The sequence below is a fragment of the Pantherophis guttatus genome, chromosome 5 (assembly GCF_059756535.1).
Source record: "Pantherophis guttatus breed Tessera chromosome 5, ASM5975653v1, whole genome shotgun sequence".
NCBI classification, from domain to species: Eukaryota; Metazoa; Chordata; class Lepidosauria; order Squamata; family Colubridae; genus Pantherophis; species Pantherophis guttatus.
In genome coordinates this window covers 27,317,433-27,342,256 of record NC_142067.1, presented here as the reverse complement: position 1 = coordinate 27,342,256, position 24,824 = coordinate 27,317,433, and the positions used below count along the sequence as shown (strand labels likewise).

At 37.8% G+C, this 24,824-nt stretch overlaps 1 protein-coding gene across 1 annotated transcript in view; it reads left to right on the top strand.

Moving 5' to 3' along the window:
• CCDC169 (coiled-coil domain containing 169) overlaps positions 1-24,824 on the top strand; it is a 32,662-nt gene that overhangs the window by 2,784 nt on the left and 5,054 nt on the right. The window contains exons 3-6 of the mRNA XM_034411322.3: positions 8,484-8,594; positions 8,694-8,734; positions 21,668-21,766; positions 22,206-22,259. Of these exons, the coding sequence (XP_034267213.1) occupies positions 8,484-8,594; positions 8,694-8,734; positions 21,668-21,766; positions 22,206-22,259 (305 nt within the window). The remainder of the gene's footprint in view (positions 1-8,483; positions 8,595-8,693; positions 8,735-21,667; positions 21,767-22,205; positions 22,260-24,824) is intronic.

Genomic DNA, 24,824 nt, shown 5'->3' with positions numbered 1-24,824 from the left:
CTTTTGGTTAGGACAGGTAGAGGAAAAAGGAGGAGGAGAAGGAGACACTATGATAGGGGAACCATACTTCTGGTCGGCTCCAGAATTGAACAGGGGACTTCTGGTTAGGACCTTTGTGGCTCTTTGAGTGTTTAAGGTTGCCGACCCCTGCTCTAGAGCAAGGTGCACAGTGGCTCACGTGATTAGGATACTGGGTTGACAATCAGTAAGCCCGCGTTCGAGACCTGAGTGCTGCTGTGTGATGAGGCGGGCTCTAGCTCCTGCTGATCTAGCAGCTTGAAAGTGAGTAATCGCGAGTAGATAGATAGGCACCACTCTTTTGGGCACATTAACAGGACGTGAAAAAAGCCCCCAACAAGGTATTTCCTTGACATTAGTGATGGCACCAGCTAATTTTTAATCCGGAAGCGCCTCAGTGCTTCCAACACAAATGCATGTATGGTCTAGAGCACAGAAATATGATCTTTTTTTATATGACAGAACTTCTGTAAATAAACCACACAGCTTCAATAGCATTATCATGAGCCATGGTGGCACAGTGGTTAGAATGCAGTACTGCAGGCTACTTCTGCTGACTGCCGGCTGTCAGCAATTTGGCAGTTCGAATCTCACCAGGCTCAAGGTTGACTCAGTCTTCCACCCTTCCGAGGTTGGTAAAATGAGGACCAGATTGTTGGGGGCAATATGCTGACTCTGTAAACTGCTTACATAGGGCTGTAAAACACTGTGAAGTGGTATATAAATCTAAGTGCTATTGCTATTGCTATTATTAGCTCACACTTCTGAAGGCTGGTGTATTAATGAAAGGAAGGTTCTTTCTTGTTCATTTTTCTCTCTCCTAACCATGATAGCATAAAAACTAGTCTCTTTGGGGAAACTTTGTCTATTGGTCAAAAGACTGACTTTGATATCCTGGATCCTGGAACAAATCAGAAAACCGAATTCATCTTTCCTAATCAATTTCAATAATAAAAAGTGATAATAAAAAGTGATTTATTTATTGAACTATTTAGTTGCTCTTTACCTCCACTTTTCATTCAGATTCTCAAAATGGTATTCTACCCCTATAACAACCTATATGTTAGTTTGGACAGAGTGATTGGTCTTCTGGTGAGATATTAAGGTTTCTTCATCTGACTACTCACTTGTGTTCTTGCAATCTGGTAGTTAGCTTGCTCCCTCGTCTGTCCTACACCCGAACTCATTGGTAGCTTGACATTGCGATGAACAAGGACATACTCTCAGCCCCTCTGGAGCCGCCAGTGCTTCACCGGGCGCAAACGAACATGCACACACGAAAAGGAGGATTCGTTCCAAAACCCGGTTTAATGGAGGCAACACAGCAGCGTACAGTAGAGATTGAGCTGCTAAGCAAAACAAAGTCAGAGATGCCCTAGCTCTCCGCCTGTACTGTTTTATAGGGTGTGGATACAGTTAACTATCATTAAGCAGGCAATGATTTCTCACAGCTATCACAATCAAAGCTGCCGCTTGTTCCGTTCATACTCGTCGCAGACATAGGATGTCATTCCCCTCCGCACTATTATCTCTTCAGCAGCTGATTTACGTTCTCATTCCAACCTCCCTCTTCTTGCCTTCCGTCCATCACCCACTATTAGTGTACATGGTGTCCTAACGCAACACCCCCCTCCACCATGTTTTGTTGCTGGAATCCTTCAGTATTCTCCGGATCCCCTTCATGGTCTTCAATACCATCCATCAAGGTGATGTGTTGTTAAGGGGCTTTTGACACTCGACACATACATTCAATTTTTCAGGTACGAAAATTATTAGCCAAGCAGATACAAAAATAGGCAGGAAAATGATTGAAGGCTGGGCAACGGGTTCAGTCAACAGGAGTGCTGATCTACCACCAGCTTATCAGGTACTTTGGAGCTAAGGATTTGGCAGCACAAGGAAACAACAGCCAATAACTGGCCATCAACACCTCAATCAACAACTAAAAAGCCACACACAACCAGGCATCACATAAATACTACGCATAGAATAGCCCAAAGCACACATTCTGGTGAGAGAGAAGTTCCTTGAGGATGAAGTCCAGCATGAATCTGAAAATTCAGAAGACTAAATTTCTGGTCCAGGTGACCAATCCAGGTTGGATCCTGAAACATTATCTTGGGACATATATATTTGCCTTCATCCGTCATATTTATTTATATCAATACCTTTGTACCCCATAAAAATTCCATTGGTATTGGCTTTTTGAAGAGGCAGTTCTCCCATGGTAGCAATCACATGGTCTCTATCTTCAAAAATACTCCTAGTCCAGGGGTAGGTTTCAGCAGGTTCTGACCAGTTCTGGAGAACTGGTAGCGGAAATTTTGAGTAGTTCGGAGAACTGGTAGTAAAAATTCTGATTGGTCCCACCCCTATTTATTCTCTGCATCCCAAGTCCCAGCTGATCGGGAGGAAATAGGTATGGAGTGGGAAGGGAATGGAGATTTTACAGTATCCTTCCCCGCCATGCCCACCAAGCCACACCCATACAACTGGTAGTAAAAAAATTTGAAACCCACCACTGTCCTACTCCCAAAAGCTTCCTATTTCTGCATTTAGAATTACATATGATCTGGGTACCATGATTCAGCTTCCTGTAACTCACTACCTTCTAGGTGTGTTGGTGTGATGAGCAGAGGAATTGCTTTGATGGGCTTCCAAAATCTTGTTTCATTATCCTACTAGCAGTACATATTTTTCCAAAAATTAAATAGTTTTGTTTCCTGAGTTTTCAGCCTTGCAGGGTTTAACACTATCTTGAAAGCCACTTTACTGTTTCACCAGAAAGGCATTGGATCCTGAATTCTGGACTTAGCTTTTGTTGGCAGAGCAAGTATTGTAGTGGTTGCAGCATATATAGTAGCTAAATATTACAAAATGCTGTGATGCAGTTAAGCACAGTATTTGGGCCAAGATTTACCTCAGCCATGAAGACTTATGGATTACTGCATTTTCAATTAAATTCCATTCTGGAATCCTGCTGGAGAATTTGGGGAAAGTTGTGTCCAATTCCTAACTTTCACACAAGGGTGAATTGTTTGTGGCAGTGCGGTCAGCAAGTTCTCTAGAAATTAGACAAAGGTGGCATTCTTTCTCAGGCTTTTGAAAGGAGCAGCAGACACATGGGTAGTTCTACTCACTGAAAGCAACAATATCATGCTAGACCACTCAAGATTTTAAGCAGAAGTTGAAAGCTGCCTTTAGAAAAGCAACTGTGATTGGGAAAGTTATAAATTAGGACAAGAAGGATGCTGAAGTACATAACATTTTCAGTTGAATGTCAGTAATGTCCATTATAATTTTTCCATAATCCACCAGTTTCAGGATGGTTAGTCTAAGAGATGAATTAGTGAAAGAAAGTATGCCAGAGACTCTGGAAGAGCAATTCCAACATTGTGTGGTAAGAGATGGTCAATCTGACAGAGTTGAGGCACAAATAGCTGAACAATATGAAAAGTGTCATTGCACCTGTGAAATGTTGGGTCATCTCATGAGTAAAGTTACAAATTGCTTTTAATATCTTGATTTTGGGAAACTTTACAATCCCCTCAAACAACATTCTGTCCCCCCCATCCCCCAAAACTTAAGGAGTCTTCCAGTGTCTGACACTGAGTACATTTTATTATCTCCATGGTCTTTGCATCCCCACACCTCAGAAATGCAACCCTTAGTTCATTTGAGCTTAGGGGGCAAGTATTAATTTCATTGATAAAGCTATTGTTGAACAATTTGTCTTTCTATGCAAGTAAAGATAATTGATGGTAGATCCCTCCAATCAAAGAATAAATCACCACAAAAATTATTGCATGTATTTATACATGTTCCTACAGCTTTGGAGAAAGATTGGCTACAAACACCTAGTCACAATATTCACTGGGACTTTTCTCCCTCTCAGCATTGTAAACTACCTTTAGCAAATCTTGGGCTATTTTCCTACTATCTTTACTTTACCTGAACCTGCCACCTGCTTGAAAAGGAGCTGTGAGTTCAGAAAAACCCCTCAATTATGCACCAATCCCAAAGAATATCAAAGCTAACACCAGCCAGAGCATAGAAAAACTCAAAGAAGTAGTGCGAGATTGGAAGATGTGGGGAGACCAGGCCCATAGAATTGCCAATACTCAGACACAGCTGAATGGATATCATCATCACCACGCAAAGAAGGCAGTACAGTCCCATTCAGAACCTAGGATGGAATCACTCCAGACCAGTGGGAGAAGAGGGAAGGTCCAAAGTCTTATCAGAATTGGGCCTAATCCAGTTCTGACTTCTCCAACCACCAGGGCAAGATCTTGACAGCATTACCTGGGATTGGGATACATAACTGGGTATCATCAGCATACTGATGAGACCAGATCCTAAACCAATGAATGACCTCATCTAATAACATCAGGCAGATGTTTATCAGAAGTGATATCAGTGAGTTTGAGCTGCTCCATACAAGAAGGGCCTCTGATCAGTCTGTCCCTGTCCTACCAATATCAACTGGATCTGACCATAGGGAAAGAAGAGAAGACTGGGACACCTTAACCCTCATTCATAATCCCACAGGCATTCCAGAAGAATACTATGCTAAATAGTATTGAAATCTATCAAGAGATCAAGTAGAACTAGGATAGTTGCACTACCCCCCCCCATCCTCTATTTTCAGAAATCATTAACAAACATGGCCAGTGCCAATTTAGTACTATGCCCCAATCTGAAACCAGATGGAAAAGGATTTAAATAATCTGTATCTTCTAGGATCCTCTGATGCTGCAGCCTTTATCATTTTCTCAACAATTTTTCTCGGAAAGTAAAAGTTGGAGTCTGAATTTTTATTTTATTTTATTTTGTCAAGTACATATTAGATAATATATATAAGTATAAGCATGAATTGAATACATAAAATGAATACAATTAAAGGGAACATTAGGACAGGGACGGTAGGTACGCTGGTGCTCTTATGCATGCCCTTTACAGACCTCTTAGGAATGGGGTGAGGTCAACAGTAGACAGTCTTAGGTTAAAGTTTTGGGGGTTTGGGGATGAGACCACAGAGTCTGGTAGTGCATTCCAGGCATTAACAACTCTGTTACTGAAGTCATATTTTCTGCAATCGAGTCTGGAGCAGTTCACTTTAAGTTTGTATCTATTGTGTGCTCGTGTATTGTGGTTGAAGCTGAAGTAGTCATTGACAGGTAGGACATTGTAGCAGATGATTTTATGAGCTATGCTTAGGTCATACCGAAGGTGGTGTAGTTCTAAATTTTCTAAACCCAGAATTTCAAGTCTGGTGGCATAAGGTATTTTGTTGCAAGCAGAGGAGTGGAGGACTCTTTTTGTGAAATATTTCTGGACGCGCTCAATCAAGGAGTGGAGGACTTTTTATCAGGTTCGCCTGATTCGCCAGTTGCATCCCTTTCTGGATCGGGACTCGTTACGCACGGTCACTCACGCCCTTGTCACCTCACGCCTGGATTATTGTAATGCTCTCTACATGGGGCTCCCCTTGAGAAGCACCCGAAGGCTCCAACTGGTCCAGAATGCGGCCATGCGGGTGGTAATGGGAGCAATGTGGCGCTCTCATGTAACCCCCCTCCTGCGCGAGCTGCACTGGCTCCCAGTGGTCTTCCGGGTGCGCTTCAAGGTTTTGGTTACTATCTTTAGAACGCTCCATGGCTCAGGACCAGGGTACTTACGAGACCGCCTCCTGCCACCAATAGCCTCTCACCGACCAGTTCGCTCCCATAGAGAGGGACTCCTCAGGGTGCCGTCGGCCAAACAATGTCGACTGACGGCCCCCAGGGGGAGAGCCTTTTCTGTGGGGGCACCTACCATCTGGAACGGGCTTCCCCCGGAGTTAAGAAACATCCAAGACTTACGCATATTCCGCCGTGCTCTGAAAACATTTCTATTCCAACAAGCTGGTCTGGCCTAACTCTCCCTTTTTAATTGGCTTTTAAACTGGCTTTTAAATTGGGTTTTAAACCTCTTTAGATAAATTTGGATGTTTTTTAATCTTTGAGCCTAAATTACTTAATCTGTTTCTTAATAGTTTTTAACTTCTATATGTATTTGTATTTATTATGGTTGTTCACCGCCCTGAGTCCTTCGGGAGTAGGGCGGTATACAAATATGAAAAATAAATAAATAAATAAATAAATAAATAAATAAATAAATAAATAAATAAATAAATAAATAAATAAATAAATAAATAAATAATAAATAGTATTAATGTCCGATATGTAGTGCAGGTTCCAGACAGATGAGCTGTATTCAAGAATTGGTCTAGCAAATGTTTTGTATGCTCTGGTTAGTAGTGTAATATTACCAGAGAAGAAGCTACGCAAGATTAGCCTTACAACTCTTAATGCCTTTTTGGCGATGTTGTTACAGTGGGCTTTGGCCACTAATAATTACTAATTATTAATTATTAAATAATAATTACAATTATCCAGGATAGTCAGGTTCAGCGAAAACATCTTGAGATGCGGGCATACCACCACCTCATTCAAGGCAGAAAACACCACCTCCAAGAAGCAGGTACTCCAAATTAATCCAAAAGATTTTGTCTGCCAGACATTGGGCCAAGGCTATCCTAGCTAAGATGGTTTGTTTGCTCTAGTGCTTCCTTTTCCTGCTGCATTATGGGACACGTTTTCTCTGGAATTGATTACTGTTCTCCCAGAAGTGTTATGGTTTTACAACCATTCTAGTGATAGTGTATCTGTTTACAAAGATGACTCATTTTATTCCATGTAAGAGGCTACCATCTGCTCTGGAAACTTCACAGCTGTTTCTAGGCCACATTTTCCACTACAGTACAGGGACTCAATTAATCATGTGATCTCAGATTGCAGCTCCCGATTTATATCCCACTTCTACTTATTGGACATTCCTATTCATCTAACAGTGTCTCATCATGAAGGGAATCAAATGGGCAGATGGAGAAGAGTAATGTGATATTGTGCTGCTATTTATTCTATGAACATGACAATTAGCCTGATCTCTATTCCACTATTTGCAGAATTTGAGTTTATCAACCTTCTGTGTTCTTTCACTGGCATATCTTGCTCCCAAGCAGTTTTTGGATATAATCCACAGCATTTGCCTTCCATGGTTCTTTGTCCTTCTACAGTTCTTCGAGCCTCCAAGAGAGGCAGATAGCCTGTTAAGGGAACAACTGGCTTTGATCATGGCTGCATATAAATGGATATATTGACACCTTTGTTAAGGAAAGAGCAAAGCAAAAGATTTTCATGGCCTTTATAAAGACAACTGCCATAAATAGAATACAAGTGATAGGAATGGGGACTTGTGAAGCTATCTTATATAAGAGTATAACATAGGTTAATAATATTAAGCTAAACATACCAAATTATTAAGCTTGAAAGAAACAAACCAGTGTTTGTTTGTTTCTTTCCTGCATTACCAGGATAGAACTGAGATGTTCAGCTAAAATATGAGTTTCATCAGTGGGCTTGAAAGTTCTTCTCAGTATCAGGGGAGTCAAGTTTATCCATTTATGAGTAAAAGGAGGAGGCTGTTCCTTCTTCAGGTCTTTCATTCTCTCCTGTCGTGATACAGATTTAGTTAGCATTATTTTTTAAGTTACAGAAAAGAGCCTTGGTACTACAGTGGTTTAAAGCACCCTGTTATTAACACAGCTGCCTGCAATTTACTGCTGGTTCGAATCTCTCCAAGGCTCAAGGTTGACTCAGCCTTCCATCCTTTCTAAGGTAGGTTAAATGAGGACCCAGTTTGTGGGGGCAATAAGCTGACTTTGTATAAATATACAAAAGTATGAAGGCTATTGCTGAATGCACTGTAAGCCGCCCTGAGTCTCCGGAGAAGGGCGGCATATAAATCAAATAAAAAAAAAAAAGAATTTTAGCAAATTTTTAAAAGATATTTTAGTGTGTTCAGATTTTAACATATTTTATTTATTTGTTTGTTTGTTTGTTTGTTTGTTTGTTTGTCAGATTTATATGCCGCCCTTCTCCCGTAGGACTTGGGGCGGCTCACAACAATAAAACAACCCAACAATAGATAAAAATTAAATAATATTAAAAACCAATTTAAAATCCCCAAATCCCCAAGTTAAAATCCACGGCAGATCAGGGAAGTTGCTGAAAGAGCCATGTCTTTAGGTCGGCGCAGAAGGTGCGGAGGTCGGGGGCCGTCCGGAGCCCGGTGGGCAACCCATTCCAGAGGGTCGGTGCGACCACAGAGAACACCCTCATCCTGGGGACCGCCAGCCGACACTGTCTGGCCGAGGGGACCCGGAGGAGGGCAGCCCTATGTGAGCTCACTGGGCGGTGGGAGGCTGATAGGAGGTGATCCTGCAAATACCCCATCTATCTATATAAATAGATACTTATCTTTTCTTCTCTTAGATGCAAAAATTTATAGTTATAATATTGGAAGTATTGTGACCTGCTGAAATAATCAGCAGTAAATATAACAGTTTGTTTTTGTTTAAGACAGTGAATGGAAAACCAGATATGAAACCCAAGTAGAATTGAACAAAAAACTAGAAGGGCAGATTGAATTTCTCCGAGGAAAGATGGAGCATCTTGGTGGCAACCCAACAGGTATAGGTCTTGTTATTATTTTGTCATGATAATTTTGACAAAGATTTTCAATATTTGCATATTGTTTATCAGCGGCTTATTTATTTTTCTTCTTTTTAGACAAACTGGCTTCTATTCGCTCCTTCGAACAAATGCATCCAGTAAGTAAATATACAGATAAGCATAAATATTTCTTAGACCATATCATGATTTGAGGCTGTCAGTTTTCTGACTCATCTTAATTTTTAGTATTAGTCAGTCAGTCAAATCAATCGCATTATATTTTCCCAGCTTGTTACTATTTCATTTATATCTCTTCAGCTGTTATTGTACTGGAACATCATGACATTAAAAACCAACAAAAGAATGCAAAAAGAATAACTAAATAGATAATGGTATCTAAGGACAATCCAGCCAAGTGCATACAACAGTCATATTAAAAATCACATTGGTAGGCTCATTCAAACTCCAGACCTCAGGAATATTACAGGTCTTCAAGGATTTAGAAAATTCCAGAAGGGAGCCAAGTGAATGAAGTAATTATGATACCACAATAAGCTTCCATCAAGGCCCAAAGGACCCATATTTACTGTGTGTTTTCAAAATGTTTCATTGCTCTTTATGGTATAGTCATTACTGTGATCAATATGCTCAGTAGACAAACAGAATTATAGAAAAGACAGTAACAATGCTTGCAGAGGAAAGGTTTAGAATATACATTCGTGTGTTTGTACGTTAAAAGTGAAGGCAGATAAATAGTTTTTGTAGGGTTGTTATAGAGAAGTACATGAACCAGAAAATACATTCTGTTCCATGCACAAAAGAAACATGTAGCAAATTGAAAGTCTGGTCAAACTATTTGAGGAGGGGCAAAGTTTGGTCATATTGAAACATGGAATGTTTTGTTTGTTCTGGGTTTTGTCTGAACTCAAGAGATGTTTTATGGATGAGTAGGGGCTATGCACCAGTCCTCCAACCAATCCTTCCAGTGGCTTACCTATTTACTGCCACATTTGAATTTAAGCATGGTCCACTTGACTGATCCATCTACCTTTTTCCCACTTCCAAGTCCCTTCCTTCTTTGTAGCTACCTCTCCACTGATTTTCCCAAAGCATGTCTTCTGCTTACCTCTGTTTAATCACTATGACATAGCATCATCCATGCTGTCTCTCATCTCAGAATACTTCTATCCAATATATTTGTATTTGAGGGAGGTGTAGATCTAAACCAAACCAAACATGTATGTTTCAGTCTGCACATGTACTACTGGATACTGTCTGTTCCATATGTAGAATATTTTATGCATAAGTAGAAATTTCAATCAAAAACTTTCCCATATCTCATTGTTTAATTGGAGAACCTGAAAGTCTTTTCTGGATAGATTGAGGCTTTTCTGAGACTTTTAAAGGTTTCAGAACACCACTTCCAACCCCTCAGAACTCATTTAAATATTCCTGAGTTGTGTTTGTTTTGTACTGGACACAAACATTTTTTTAAAAACTCAACACTTTTCTTTTAAAACTTTCTGAAAGTTCTTCAGGTTTCTTGTGTGAATAATTTTATAACTGAAGGAAATTATTTAATTGTTACTTACTATTATTCATACTTATAGTAGAATCATGGCATCAGAATAAACTTTCTACAGAAGTTGGTTCCCCCACATTTCGGTTTTCTCATAATGTCCAAATATGCTGGATATCTTCCCAGCAATATGGAGTGGAACAGATAAACATGCATTCAAGAACACAAGACTTTCTGATTATAGAAAAATTGAGAAGCCATTGCAAAAGAATTGCAGCAATTGTTGTAATTCAAATATTAGTTCTACTTATACTGCAAACAATACTGAAATTCTTAAGTTTTTTTTCCCTGCCCTTCTTTGTAAAAAACTACAAGTGACTCTTTTATGGGACAGAGACAGTTTCTATCTGTTTGTTATTTTGGAAATGGCCAGATTAAGTTTCAAGTAGTTTGCTTTCACAGTGTGACAACTTGCTTTCATAAAAACTATCTTGGGTATTCCCACAGATATTTTACCTGCAAAAGGCAATATTCTTTGTTTAAACAAAAATGAATGCACTTAAGGCACCATTGGGTTAAGCATACAATTCTTTAATGGTAATGAAAATTCTTGGATGATAAATAAGGAAGCAGATTGCAAAAGGTCATGATTTCTGTTTACTCTAAGAAAGCAGCATATTTTTGAATATTTTTTCCCCTGTGTTTTAGGCTGTTGATTCTTAAGTAAACTTTTATTTCTAAGGACATCCTTTCAGCTTGTTTTCTTCTAAAAGTGTAACCGAGTAGGAATCTAGAAGTATGGTTCAAGTCAATGGAAAAGAACTGATAGGCATAATAGATATGCAGAATTTGATTTGCTTGTTCAGGTTGGATGGTGGCACCGCTTTGTGCTAGTATCAAGGGCAATTCAAGGCCTTTCTTGCTGTGAACTAGATCTAATGGGAAAGTTATTTCATGCCCCATATGTTTTATTTTATAGAGACTAATTATCAAGCAGTCATATTGCAATCCTTTGAAGCATGCTTTGTTGCACTATAAATGTTGCTATAATTAAGAAAGATTGCGGGAAATGTGTAAAATGTTCTTTAGGAATTAAATTTGTAGCAGAGCAAACTAATCTTTTACAACATGTTGCTAATAGTAAAACAATAGAGAAAGACTGGTATATAAACGAAGTATTGCATTGTTTTTATGGACACTATTTCAATAGCACCATCTTCAAAACATTCTTATCAAAAATTGCTGGAGAAGTTGGGTGTATGATATAAATATTACCGTAATTTATTGCTTTCTATAAGGCTAGATCTCATAAATCCTTTGTATAGAATCTGGATTTCAAGGAGGAGAATGACTAAGATAATAATAGCCCAGTCCTTGCTGATACTACTCATTTAAGCTTACGTCCATACCCTATTCATTCAATGTTTTTAGACTGATTATAAACTGACAATTAGATTTCAAACAAATTAACTGGGTAATCTCCGTGTATCTGACCACAGGTGGTTTTTTTTTTTTACTTATACCCAAGTAAGTGGGCTTCAAAACCGAAAAGAACTAAAACAATCACACAGGTCCTTAGGCAACACACATGCACTCAAAGGCTAATACTGCTCACTACTTCATTCTTTCCCTCTTCTGTTGCACCTTCTACTGTTCCTCCAGCTACTACATCTAATGAGTCTTACTGCTAGAGAACAGTATCTCTTTATATCTGCTTTAGAAACACACATGCCTCCTTCCATCTTTTCCAAACCCCACCACTCCCAGCTGCCTCTTTGTTCAGCTTTTATAGCCAACAATTGTTGTGCCTGCCTAGGGTGAGGACTTAAAGCATGGGTCTCCAAACTTGGCAACTTTAAGATTTGTGGACTTCAACTCCCAGAATTCCTCAGCCAGCTTTGCTTTGCTGGCTGAGGAATTCTGAAGTCCAGAACTCTTAAAAGTTGCCAAGTTTGGAGACCCCTGACTTAAAGGGACAGGACAATAGCAGCACAGGTGTTGGCCACTTTGTAGGCAGTGTGCTGTCTGACGTATCTGTTAAAAGACTCTCTTCAGCAATATTCTTTAAATTATATGTGGGGGAGGGTTTTGAAATAGGGTGTAGAGTTTTGTTAGAAGGAACAAGGTATATGCAAACGGGGTAGTCTTGATTGGATACCACTATTGGCTAGATTAAGTCTGCAGACTGGCATTCCCTACACAATACAAAGGCTCTGTATTTTTCATTGAATCATTAGGAAAAATAACATTATTTCCTTATTTTTCACCTTAAGTATGAGATAGCAAACTTCAATTTACCTTTCCTGAATACCTTCGTTGTCTCATTAGCCAATAGGGTTTTTTTAAAAACAATTATTCATTCTGCATTCCATTTCTGAGATCATATAATAAACAGGATTTCTAAGTCCACTTTCTCTTGTGTCATATTTGTGCTGGGGGAAACTATTTGAAGCCTCGCTGAGCAGATATATGCCTCAATATGCCAAATAAGACTTTGCTTCAAGAATAAGTGACAAGAACTCCAAGGCTAAAGTAATAAACAGTGTTCTGTTTATGTGTTGAATATAGTCATTTTGTTATAGAAGCAGTTAAGCTGCATTGAATACTCTTTCTGGCATCTAAACGGCTTGGCATCTGGCATCTTTTTCAGCCTTTTCCCACTCTTCATCTAAGACTGTAAACCATAGGCAAACGTGATTTGAACAGATGCAGCATTTCCCCATCATGATTTTGTTCCTGGGTATTTAATGTTTTGCTTGGTACTGAATTTTTGAATGCTGTTTATAAACCTTCATTGACGCAATAAAGATACTGCTTAATATAGAATTCTACTTTTTTTGTAAAGCTTATGTAATCCACCAGGGGGCACATTGTATTTACAATATATATCGGTATGTACCAGGCTTTAGAGGAGTCTTTTGTCTCTTTGACAGGTTGGCCACGATCAAGTTGGGCAACATTAAACATTCCTCTGCCCCGCAGGTCTTGGTGAAAGTCATGGGTTTTGAAATACTTTTCTATTAGCTGTACTATGCCTATTCTATTTTCAAGTTTCATATTTAGAGAAACTCCCTTTTTACATACATACATACATAGCCAGCATGTTGTCTTCTTTTGGAATAAGGAACATTATGCAAATTACAAAAAAGGAATATTAAATAGTAAGCCGTAGGAATGTAGGCATGAGTTAAGGAAAGGAAATGTAGCTAAATCTATTTTACGCCACTATTCACTATATTGCTCCATTCCTTTCTATCTTTGCAAATTTATTTATTTATTTAATTGGACTTATATGCCACCCTATCTCCGCAGGACTCAGGGCGGCTTACAACAATAAACAAAAACAAACAAACCGTTAAAAACAAAGTTCATGATAAAATTAACAAAAAATACAATAAAACCCCATTAAATTCTATTAAAAAACCCCTCAGTCTAGGGTGGCTAGATGGAATAGCCACATTTTCAGCCCACGGCGGAAGGAGCGAAGGTCGGAGGCCACCCAGAGCTCCAGAGGGAGTTGATTCCAAAGGGTGGGTGTGCCTACAGAGAAAGCTCTCTCCCTGGGGGTCGCCAGCCGACATTGTCTGGCCGACGGCACCCTGAATAGGCCCTCCCTGTGAGAGCGCACCAGGCGATGGGAAATTGTTGCTGGCTGCAGATGGTCCACCAAATATACCGGCCCAATCCTCCTTGCTTGCATCATGATCATACACCCAGGGGTGAAATGCTCCTGGATTGCCTGATCCAGTAGCGATTTTTCCCTATGGTTCGGCGATCCAGTAGCAATCGCCGCCCAGGTAGGAAGTAATGTTTTTTACCTTCTGCACATGCACAGAAGGTGAAGTAATGTTTTTTTAACCAGAAGGTTTTGCGCATGCACAGAAGGTGCGCGCGTGCACATGACACACGTGAGCGAAGCAAGCACTTCCGAACCGGTACGGAAGGTAAGTAGATTTCACCCCTGCATACACCCCTTAATATATTACCTCTTGTTCTTTAAACTTCCCTATTCTTTTTGAGCATCTTGTCAATTCAACTAACCATGGTCTTCCTGGTTTACCTTACCCATTCATTCTTCCTATATTTGTTTTGTATAGTTTAATCCTCATTTTATTCTTTCTGTGTGACAAATCAACATTTATTTTGTGCCGAGCATTTAATTTGACATTTAAGCCACATTGATTCAAAATCCATACACCTTTGACTATATTGCTCGTTTGACTGAACATACTTCTCAAGTATCAGTTTCTCATTGCATCCAACTTCTGTGGTTTTTCCTCATAAACCTGGCTCCCATTTCCAAAACAAAGTGCACAGAAGCATGCTTGTCTACATATTCATTTTCATTTCTTTCAAAATTCATTGATTTCTCACATACATTATGATTATTTTTCTATCAGCATTTGCATATCTTAGCATTTATCCATCCATTTCCCCATCTTTAATAAATGTTCTGCCAAGAAATAAAATTTCATCTATTTATATTGATTTTTCACCATGTATATATATTTTGCTATTGTTAATTTCATTTTCCCTGTCAAACACAACCACGTTGCTCTTTGTTACATCTATTTTCAGATCCAGAATCGTCATTGCACATATACTGTGTCTAACCTTCACTTGAAAAGTACACACACATTTATGTGTCCACCAAACCACTTTTAATGCCACTACAAACACTCCTTATATATCCATTAAACCAGGTTTCACAAATTATGAGGTTTATAGGAAGTCTTCTAGTTATGGAGGCTGCCCATCACAGTCATAACTTGTGACAGTTGTATTTTATGACCTTTTTTGTAGTGGTTGTAAAGCAAATGCTGCAGTCATAAAGCAACTGCTGTGGTTGTTAAGTGCATACTGTGGTTATAAAATGAACCATTGGTTCACTGTGGGTGAGGTTTTGCTGAAAACCAGGAAGTAAATGCCGGGTTTTGGCAAAACTGTTGTAATATGTGATTGTGGGGTGTTGCAAATGAATATGAATATTCCAGTTGTCAAGTGCCCAAAGTGTGGTCATGTGACCGCAAGGGGGAGGGCAGCCATTCAAACTTTGAATCCAGTACCACCTTCAGTACCACCTAGGTGAATATGTTGGCACTTCAAACAGTTGCTAAGCGATTAGTCATAAACTGAGGACTACCTATAGCTCAGGAGTGAAATCCATCAGGTTCTGACATGTTCTGGAGAACCGGTAGTGAAAATTTTCACCGGGAAATTTTGAGTAGTTCAGAGAACCAGTAGTGAAAATTTTGAGTAGTTCAGAGAACTGGCACATACCATCTCTGGCTGGTCCCAGAGTGGGGTGGGAATGGAGATTTTGCAATATCCTTCCCCTGCCATGCCCACAGAACCAGTAATAAAAAAAAATTGATTTCACCACTGCTATAGCTCCTTTGGAGAGAAGCAGACAGAGTCAAGTGGAGGCATGAAAAACATCTTATTTAATAAATATGCCTATATTGCATTGTTTTCATTATTCATTTTGGTTCATTTTGGAGTTTTAGGCGAATTGTGTACATTAAGATTACACTAAAGGTAGGTGTTAACAGCAAAAGGTTTAGGAACATCTGCATTTAAAAATCACATGAACATCACATATCCATATCCTAATCTCTATTCTAAGCATATTATGTATTCTCAACAAACTTTACATTCATCATATAAAACACTTGCTACATTCATTAACTACCCTGTATTTCATATTTCATATTCACACAAAACCTTCCACAATTCAATTACTACCATACATCATTCTAAATAAATACAGTAAACAAACTTTCTCATAACAATTATTAAATGAATAATAAACCTTATTATAAATTTAAATAATATTTCTTTTCGTTTTGGTGGCAAAATTCCAGCATCTCTATTCCTTTCTTTTCATTTAGAATGCCTAATATATAATACCTTGAATATCTAAGTGCTGACATGATAGAAGTAATATTGGCCCTAGTATCAAACTGATTGTCTATTCATATGTAAGGAAGGGACATTGTTCCATTTCTGACATTTACATTTTATTTCACATGACATGTCAAATGAAATAAAATTGTGCTTTCACAATTTTATTGTAGCTTTTTTTCCCCTCCCCAAACATGAAAGTCAATTTTGCAGTCATATATGGAGGATTCTTTAAATTGTATTTTGAATTCTAGGGGCAATGCTGACTATAATTAATTACAAAATGGTGCTTATATTGCCAGTTGTGAAATATAGTGCATTATTAAGAGTATAATTACTGCATTAAGAATATAATTACTGTATGGCAGGGTTATTTATTATTTATTGATTTATTAAATAATTTATATAGCTGTCCCTCTCAAAGCAGTGACTCTTATGTACAAAGATTAAAAACTTGGTAGTTAAAAACAATAGCCCTGATTGCCTGAAGTAAATGATGCCTTCCAATCATAAAATCAAATCAATAATAGGCACTCCTGGCCCAAATGCTTGGAGAAACAGCCAAGTCTTCAGAGTCTTACAAAAGGCTAACAGAGTCAAGACCATTGGACCTCTAGGAAATGCTGTTCCATATGACAGAGTCTTCCACATAGAAAACTCCATTCCAGGGTCCAACAAGGTGACATTATTTAATCAGAGGGACCTGGACCGTTGCTTTCTGTACTAGATCCGGCAGGATGAGTAGAAACCATGGGAAAAAGGGTCCTATTGATAGTCTGGCCTTCTTAACCTTTTCATGTCATGTAAGACCTTTAGATGTCTTCCCAGAAAAATGTATTCAAATCGGGTGAAATCCAGCAGGTTCTAACAGGTTGTGGAGAACTGGTAGCGGAAATTTTGAGTAGTTCGGAGAACTGGCAAATACCACCTCTGGCTGGCCCCAGAGTGGGGTGGGAATGGAGATTTTACAATATCCTTCCACGCCCACCAAGCCGCGCCCACAGAACCAGTAGGGAAAAATTTTGAATTTCACCCCTGATGCATACAGTAAAATACATAGAGGCCAATTATGCTCATATATATGTTGTTGCAAATGGTATTAAAGCTTCCACGGTTTGCTTTACAAGGCAAATACAAGCTTTTATCAAAGTACACCAGGATACTCTAAAATTAAATGTCAGTAGGTAATGAATATAAAGTTGTATATATTTTTTTTTCCTCATTAAAAGTTTGTGGATCCCCTGAAATGTATTGATCTTAATCTACCCGGTTTAGAACCCCTGCTGTATGGGTTTAAAAAGTAGAAGTGTGAGAGACTGGGCAAAAGCTAGGAATGGAGTGGAAGAGAGAAAAGATAATTCAGGCCAAGTGGGAATAATCTGGGAAGAAGTATTTCAACAGATTCAGAGAATCTGTCTTAATTAACTCGTTGCAAATGAAAAACTTCTATTAGAATTTCCAAGATTTCTTTATTTATCTCAAACAAGCATTAAAGAAAACTTACTGAAATCACAGTAGTTCTTTTTTCTTTGGTCTTGCCCAGCTGTGTGATGTTTCATAAGAAACTTCATTCATTGCTGAACATTTATTAAGCATCCTACACTGCAGAAATGAAATGATGAAATCCTATTCAGTCATGTTGTAAACATAAACCTGTAACTAAGGTCAGAACATTTTAGTGGTTAACACTATTAATTGCATAGTTCCCAGTTATGAACTGTGAGACTTCAAATCTGGCAAGTATAAATCTCTGGTTTCAGAACCTGAACCCTGCATTCAGGAACTAAAACTAACTGCAGAAGATTTGATAACCTGATAACTGATAAATGAGATGCTTTTTTTGAAAATGGGGAAGAAAACATATAAATCTTCTAAATAAGATTTATTTAGAAATCAAATCAGTTTTCCTCTGATTTGAATTGATGTTGCCTTCTTTGTATTCTCTTGTAAAGTTGTGGTGCTTTTTTTAAATGGGGTATGCTTTATTTTGTACATTTTCTGTGTCAACTGAACAAAAGTTTGAATTGTGGCAGCATAGGAATATGTTTAATAAGTAGAAAAAATATACACGTAATCTGTCTGCAGAATACAGAAATCAAGCTCTCTGTGTATGACCAGCCAGCCAGCACAGCAGAAAAATTGCTCTGTTGTTACAAATAAATAAAATAATCAAATTTAGAAACTGCCAATTTTACGTCTTTCCCTCTTGTCCTTCTAAGACTTTTCCTAGCTTTGAAATTGAAAATCCTCAGGGTTTATACAACAACTATCCCAATGTTGGTTCTATTTGCCATCTTTAAGCCTTAACACCATCTTTGATATGTCTGTATTTAAATCACTGTAAATTAAGACAGTCCTATAGTATTCTATCATATTTAACATTCCATTCACTACATTTTTTACAGATAGACACAGTGCTGTGTCTCCAGATTTTAAGTCCCAGTGCAATACTCATGGACAACATGAGCTTAGCATCATCTGCCAGAATCCTTGTCCCACCTTATTTATTTATTAGATTCTTTTAATTATTAAAAAGGAAGCCAGTATGTGCAAAGTGAAGCACCAGCTTGAAATGTAATCTTTATTTACAAGGATGTCTCTGGGCTCCACATAAACTCATTATTTGTAATTAAGTATATACTGTGTTCTGTGCTGTATTTGGAATAGTTCCCTGTAGAAAAATTTGCTTTCATTTTTTTCTATCAATTTTCATTTCATTCGATGAAAAAGAATTTGCTTTCAAAGTTCTTTCAGAGGAGAAGATAATTTTGATGAAATGTTGTGGGTGGAAGGTAATATTTGGACATCGATTTAGTAAAAGGTTGCCAACAGTGTGTTTGTATGAGAGAATGTTCTCTCTACATCTTCCTGGATTCCTGTAAATCTTAAGGGCTTTTCAGATGATGAAATGCAGGCAGGAAGGGGTGGGGGGCATCAGTGTAGTGGAAAGATTAATAACTGACAAAAACAGCAATAGCATTTGCTGCCTCTCACAACAATTCTCTGAGCTCAGAAATATTACCAAGACAATTCTGAAAGTAAGCACCCTGAAAATCAGGCAAACTGTTGAAAATGTGCTTCATATCCAAAAATAAAACTATTTGTTAAGATGATAGAGAATACTTGAAAAAGGTGGTTGAGAGCAATCTCGCCAATTTGCTTTCTGATGTTTTGTGACTGTCTAGGCCAGGGATGTCATACGCATCATCACATTGTCGTCATGTGACATATCGTGACTTTTCCCCCCCTTCACTAAAATAGGGGTGGGAGTGGCCAGCGTGTGACGCATCCGGGCCGCCGGCCGCGAGTTTGACACCCCTGGTCTAGGCCTATTATAGCAGACATTTAGTGAGCCTGTTATAACACACACTCAAAATTCTGAGGGTGCCTAAAGGGAAGGTATGTTGCTGATCCCAACAATTAAAGAATTACAACAGGCGGGTCTAGGAAGAGACCCTTCTTTGCAGTTGCCCCGCTATTGCCCTGTCCTTTGGAATATTCTCTCCCCCCCCCGAGGTGGGAATGGACCCCCAACTCTCCTTTTGGAAAGGTTTGAAAACATGGCACTGTTGTCTTGCTTGGGGCTCACAGAGGAGCATGCAACCATGGGACTGGTTAGCACCCTGAAGGATCCCCCAATTTAATATTAAATTTTGATTATTTTTGCCACTTTTTAGAATTTATATACAGTTTTTATGTTTTAGCATTTACTTGTACATCACTCAGAGTCCCTCTGAAGGAGAATGGGTGGTTTCTAGGATGGATGGAAGGAAGGAAGGAAGGAAAGAAAGAAAGAAAGAAAGAAAGAAAGAAAGAAAGAAAGAAAGAAAGAAAGAAAGAAAGAAAGAAAGAAAGAAAGAAAGAAAGAAAGAAAGAAAGAAAAACTGTGTATCCCTGTTGTGGTTGGATTTTCATCTCAACTCTTAGCTTTCTCTCCATATTGCTCCAAAAGAACAGATTCTCTTAATGTCAGTTTCTCAAATCTTGTTTTAATTCCTTTTGTTTTTTTTTATACCTAGATTAGGTTGCATCAGGTTTAGCTGAATACCCGATGGTGCGTCTTTGTTAACAATGGCTCTCTGCATTGGTATCTCTGAGGTTTTTTAAAAATCTGGTTTTCTTTAGAAAATAAGTGTTGCAATTGTTAGACCTCTGAATATTAAACAGTCCTTTCGCGGTCATTTTCCAGATCTCTCAATTAATAAAAATGCGGATTTGCTAACCATTCTGGGCATTGTTTCAGAGTATTCGTGAGGTAGAGCACTATAATTTGTCAACCCTAAAATATTGAAGCGTATTAGTTTAGCTTCTGGCCCATTAAGTTTGTTTTGACTTTATTTAACAGCTGTAAGTAAAATGGTCAGAAATTCATGATGTTATCATGCATCTTTTCAAAATCTCTTGTGCTTCTCACCATGTTTAATTCATTTAAGAAATACTTTTTAAAATTTTGGAGGTCAGAGCTTCCCTCAAGTGGCATTAGTGTTGCCAGCCCATATTAAAACAGTATCTTCTCTCCCCTCCCCTCCCTTTGAGATTTCAGTTTATTATGAACAAAAAAATAGCTTTGTATATTTTCATGATGTATATTACTTCCTTATTCTAGAGGATTAAAATTACCATCTTGCTGTAAATAGTAGGAAAACTCTTGAAAACTGTGGCTCTGGTGTCAGCTTCCTAACCTCTAAATCATTGGGGGATTTATTGCAATATGTCAGCATCTTTTTAAGTAATATGTCATTTCTATCTACATCACTATAAATTCTATTTTGTGAGTTTTAACTATTTTGTTACCTTGAAGGTTCAGCTATAGAGATTTCTTTCATATAAAGTATAAACTCATAAGTAATTTATATTCTATGTTCATTTCATATGTAACACTGAAATTGTGAAGGGTTGTGCAATAAACTTTCTGCTGAGATTTAGAATGCCTATTGACTTTGAAATAAATCCTTCTGTATTCAGTAGAGCCTATTCCCATATGTTTTCTTGGAAATAGGTATTAGTGAACTCAGTGGTACTTATTTCTGAGTAGATATACACTCCTTTATTTCTATAATGGTAAAATGTGATCATAGTGTCTATAGTGAATACAGTCAGAAGGGCAGTAGTTCCTTCTGTTTAACTGTTTGCAAAACAAACTGGTTATAATCAAGCTTGTATACTGCTTTTTCACAGATTTGAGTTTTGTGTGGGTAGGTGTGTAAATCTCTAAACTACATTTTAGAGATGTTACAGAATTTTGTTTCAGATCATTGTTGTCAAACCATAATTTAAATAAAACAGAATTTCCTGAATTCTGAAAAATCAAAAAGCCAAGGCAAGTTTTTGCATGAACATGTTGTTGTTGAACAAGGAACAAAGATATAAAATTCCATAGTTGTATTGTCTTCAATAAGGAGTTAATGGATTTATTAATGCATGTATATGTGTGTGTGTGTGTGTGTTTGTATGTATGAGAAATTTCTAGAGAAAATTAAAAGTAGCCCCAAACCAATCCTGTTGTATGCCTCTGCAGTTGTTTGGGCAAGTAAATAAGACACTTTGAAATTATAGCTTATAATTGGGTTTAAGGCATGCAGTCAGTTCTAAATTGCTAATAGGTAACAGAATAGCAGTAAAACTAACAACATGATGTATTTTATTTTATTTACATATTTAATGTCAGGATTCTTTAAATCAGTTTCTTAAAAAACTGGAAGAGGAGAAGAAAAGTCTCCAGAACCAACTGAAGGAGTATGAACTTAAACTGGATCAAGAGGCAAAGGTCTGTATTTACCATAGTTCTTATAAAATATATCCATCTTAAGGTGCTTCATGGTCGCCTGTTATACTGATGAAAATAATTCAGTCACTATATATACCGTGTTTCCCTGTTTTATAAGCCTGTCTTATATATATATATTTTGAACCCCGAAATAAGCGCTTGGCCTTATTTTTGGGGAGGTCTTATTGTTTTGGGGCACGTGGAGCATGATGGAGCTCCTCTTGCCATCTTACCTGATTTTCAGCTCTGTGTTTAAATATTTTCAAGGAGGGCTTATTTTCGGGGGGAGGCTTATTTTAGCACATGCGCTCAAAAGCCCGATTGGGCTTATAATCAGGGGATGTCTTATTTTCGGGAAAACAGGGTACATATGCATCCTGGACTATGCCTATTCTCTAATTTTCTGTTTTATTCCCTTATTTCTTCTTTTGGAATTTAGGCTTACCATAAAGCCAATGATGAACGCCGTGCATACTTAGCAATGATCACACAAGTAAGTCTAAATATCTCTGTAGGATGATAAGAAAATATTTTGTCCTAAACCAATCATTACTTTTTTCTTTCTGGACTTTCCTTGTCTATTTTAAGCTGATTCACCTCTTGGCCAGAAAATTCTGCAAAGCTGACTCAGCTAGACTAGCTGGAGGGAGATGTTAATCAGTCTTGCCATTTTCTTTCTGCCCTTATAAACTTAAAAATTGGATATATGATGTTACTGATCCTTAACTCTTAACTAAACTGTGTATTGTATTAAAGTATATTACTTGTACAGTCATAAATTTCATTGCTCATTATTCTCCTGCCCCTGGTTTTTCCTTTCCCAAGCCTATTAAAATTAGTGGAAGCATTACATCTGTACAAGAGCACTATGTTGTGGAAGATAAACTATTTAATGAACCTATAAATGTAATTTTGTTGAGAGTTTTGCTTCAGTTTACAAGTAAGAATAAATTAACCTATCTTACCTATCGCCAATCCATGGTATTTACGTATACTGTATGTTCATTCATAAGTCACTTTGGATGTAACTTTCTGTTTTTTAAAAAATGTACAAATTCAATGTTTGGGGCCTATTTTTAAACGTCCAAAACGGAATTATAAGTATTATTTTCTTGCTTCATCTTTCCACTTTGCTTTGCAAAAGTCCTTGGTGGAACTTGCACTATTTTTCCACATAATAGGACTAAAATTGCTTTACATAGAGATGCAAACGCGTTCTAAGATATCATATGACAAGGCATTGTTAGGCTACAGTAGCCCAAAACCAGGAGGAATCTTTTCAGACTAGCACATTTTATTAAAATTTATAAAATATATAAATATATTTAATGTTTTTTAAAAAGAAGGGTGGTTGAAAGTGAGAACAATAATTAAATTCCATTTTTAAGAATAATCTCCATTTGAATCTAAAAGTTTATAAAGAACCAGTAGGGCTTCCTTTATAAAAATAGGGTGCATGATAGGATGCATGATACACTAGATTAAGGCCATGTACTTTCAACAAAATTGTTATTGATCGATTCCTTTATCTCCCAGGGATCTTGTTTATCAGTACTGTTTTTGTCTGTTAAAGTCCTAATCTATGTTCCTAGTGTTGAACTGAGCTGATAGTAATTTTCTCTGGAAAAATGAATACAGGGAGCAAGGTGACTTTCTTGTCTTGACTAACACCATACTTTATATTCCATTTATATGCTATTTCAAACATAACCAATTCTGAGCAGTTTATAGACCTTTAATAAGATGAAAGCTGTATCAGCATAAATACTTGTATGTAAGAGATTTACCCACTGGAGGAATGACAAATACAAGCCCTCTTATTCTATAAAGATTTACTGAAAAAGCCAAAAGAAGTGGAATCTATCTGATGTCAGGGACAATGCTGTTCTAGAGGGGTGGCTCAGTGAATAAGAGGACCTGAACCCAAGATCCCTACAAAAGATCAGGCTCTGGAGATAGCTCTTTCTTCCAAGTCTTGATAGATGGGCAATGATTTGGGGGAATAGATGATCCATAGATAACCAGGTCCTGAGCTGGAGAAGATTCGTAACACGTCAACCCTAATTATTGTAACACCATGATGTCATTTGTTGTTGCTGCTTAATACAAGCCTATCAATTTAACTATGGAAAGAAATTGACTTTCACAGTGTATCAAATTTTTCAAAGGCAGGTAAGTTCAGGAAACAAGTACCACTGGATTTTAAAAAATCTTTAGAAAAGATTTTTTTATTAGTAGTTTTGTACCCTAAAAGAGAAGGGTGGCTCAGTGGCTAAGATGCTTAGCTTGTCAATCGAAAGGTCGGCAGTTCAGCGGTTCAAATCCCTAGTGCCATGTAACGGAGTGAGCTCCCGTTACTTGTTCCAGCTTCTGCCAACCTAATGGTTCGAAAGCACGTAAAAATGCAAGTAGAAAAATAGGGACCACCTTTGGTGGGAAGGTAACAGCATTCCGTGTAGTTTTGGTATTTAGTCATGCTTGCCATATGACCACGAAGACATCTTCAGACAGCACTGGCTCTTTGGCTTTGAAACGGAGATGAGCACCGCCCCCTAGAGTTGGGAATGACTAGCACATATGTGCGAGGGGAATCTTTACATTTACCTTTTTACCCTAAAAGAAAACATGTTCAATCTATTATACAGCTCAACTTAATTTTTCATGCTTCCCCGTTTCGCTTGTTTGAGGTTCTTATTTGCAATGATCCCGTATCTCTCATATTTACAACACCACCTACACATTACTATGAGTGTGGGTTGTAGATATTGATTATAGAGTATTTTAAATTGTATTAACAAGGAGCAGTAGATAATCCTTTCAACCAATATTCCCAAGTCTCTGGTTCTTACTGGAAATATCTGTTCTCTACTAATACTGAAATTAATATCTGAAGTCCAACATGCAATTTTGTTTTGTGCCAAATTTCTTCAATATCAAGCTGATGTGTGGCTGCACTTTAATCACATTTTCAAACCCTTTATGTAGCTAGAATTGTTCAATGTGCCAACCAGAGTAGTCTAGAGATAGGTTTAAAGTTTTCTGTTTTATGAGAAAACAA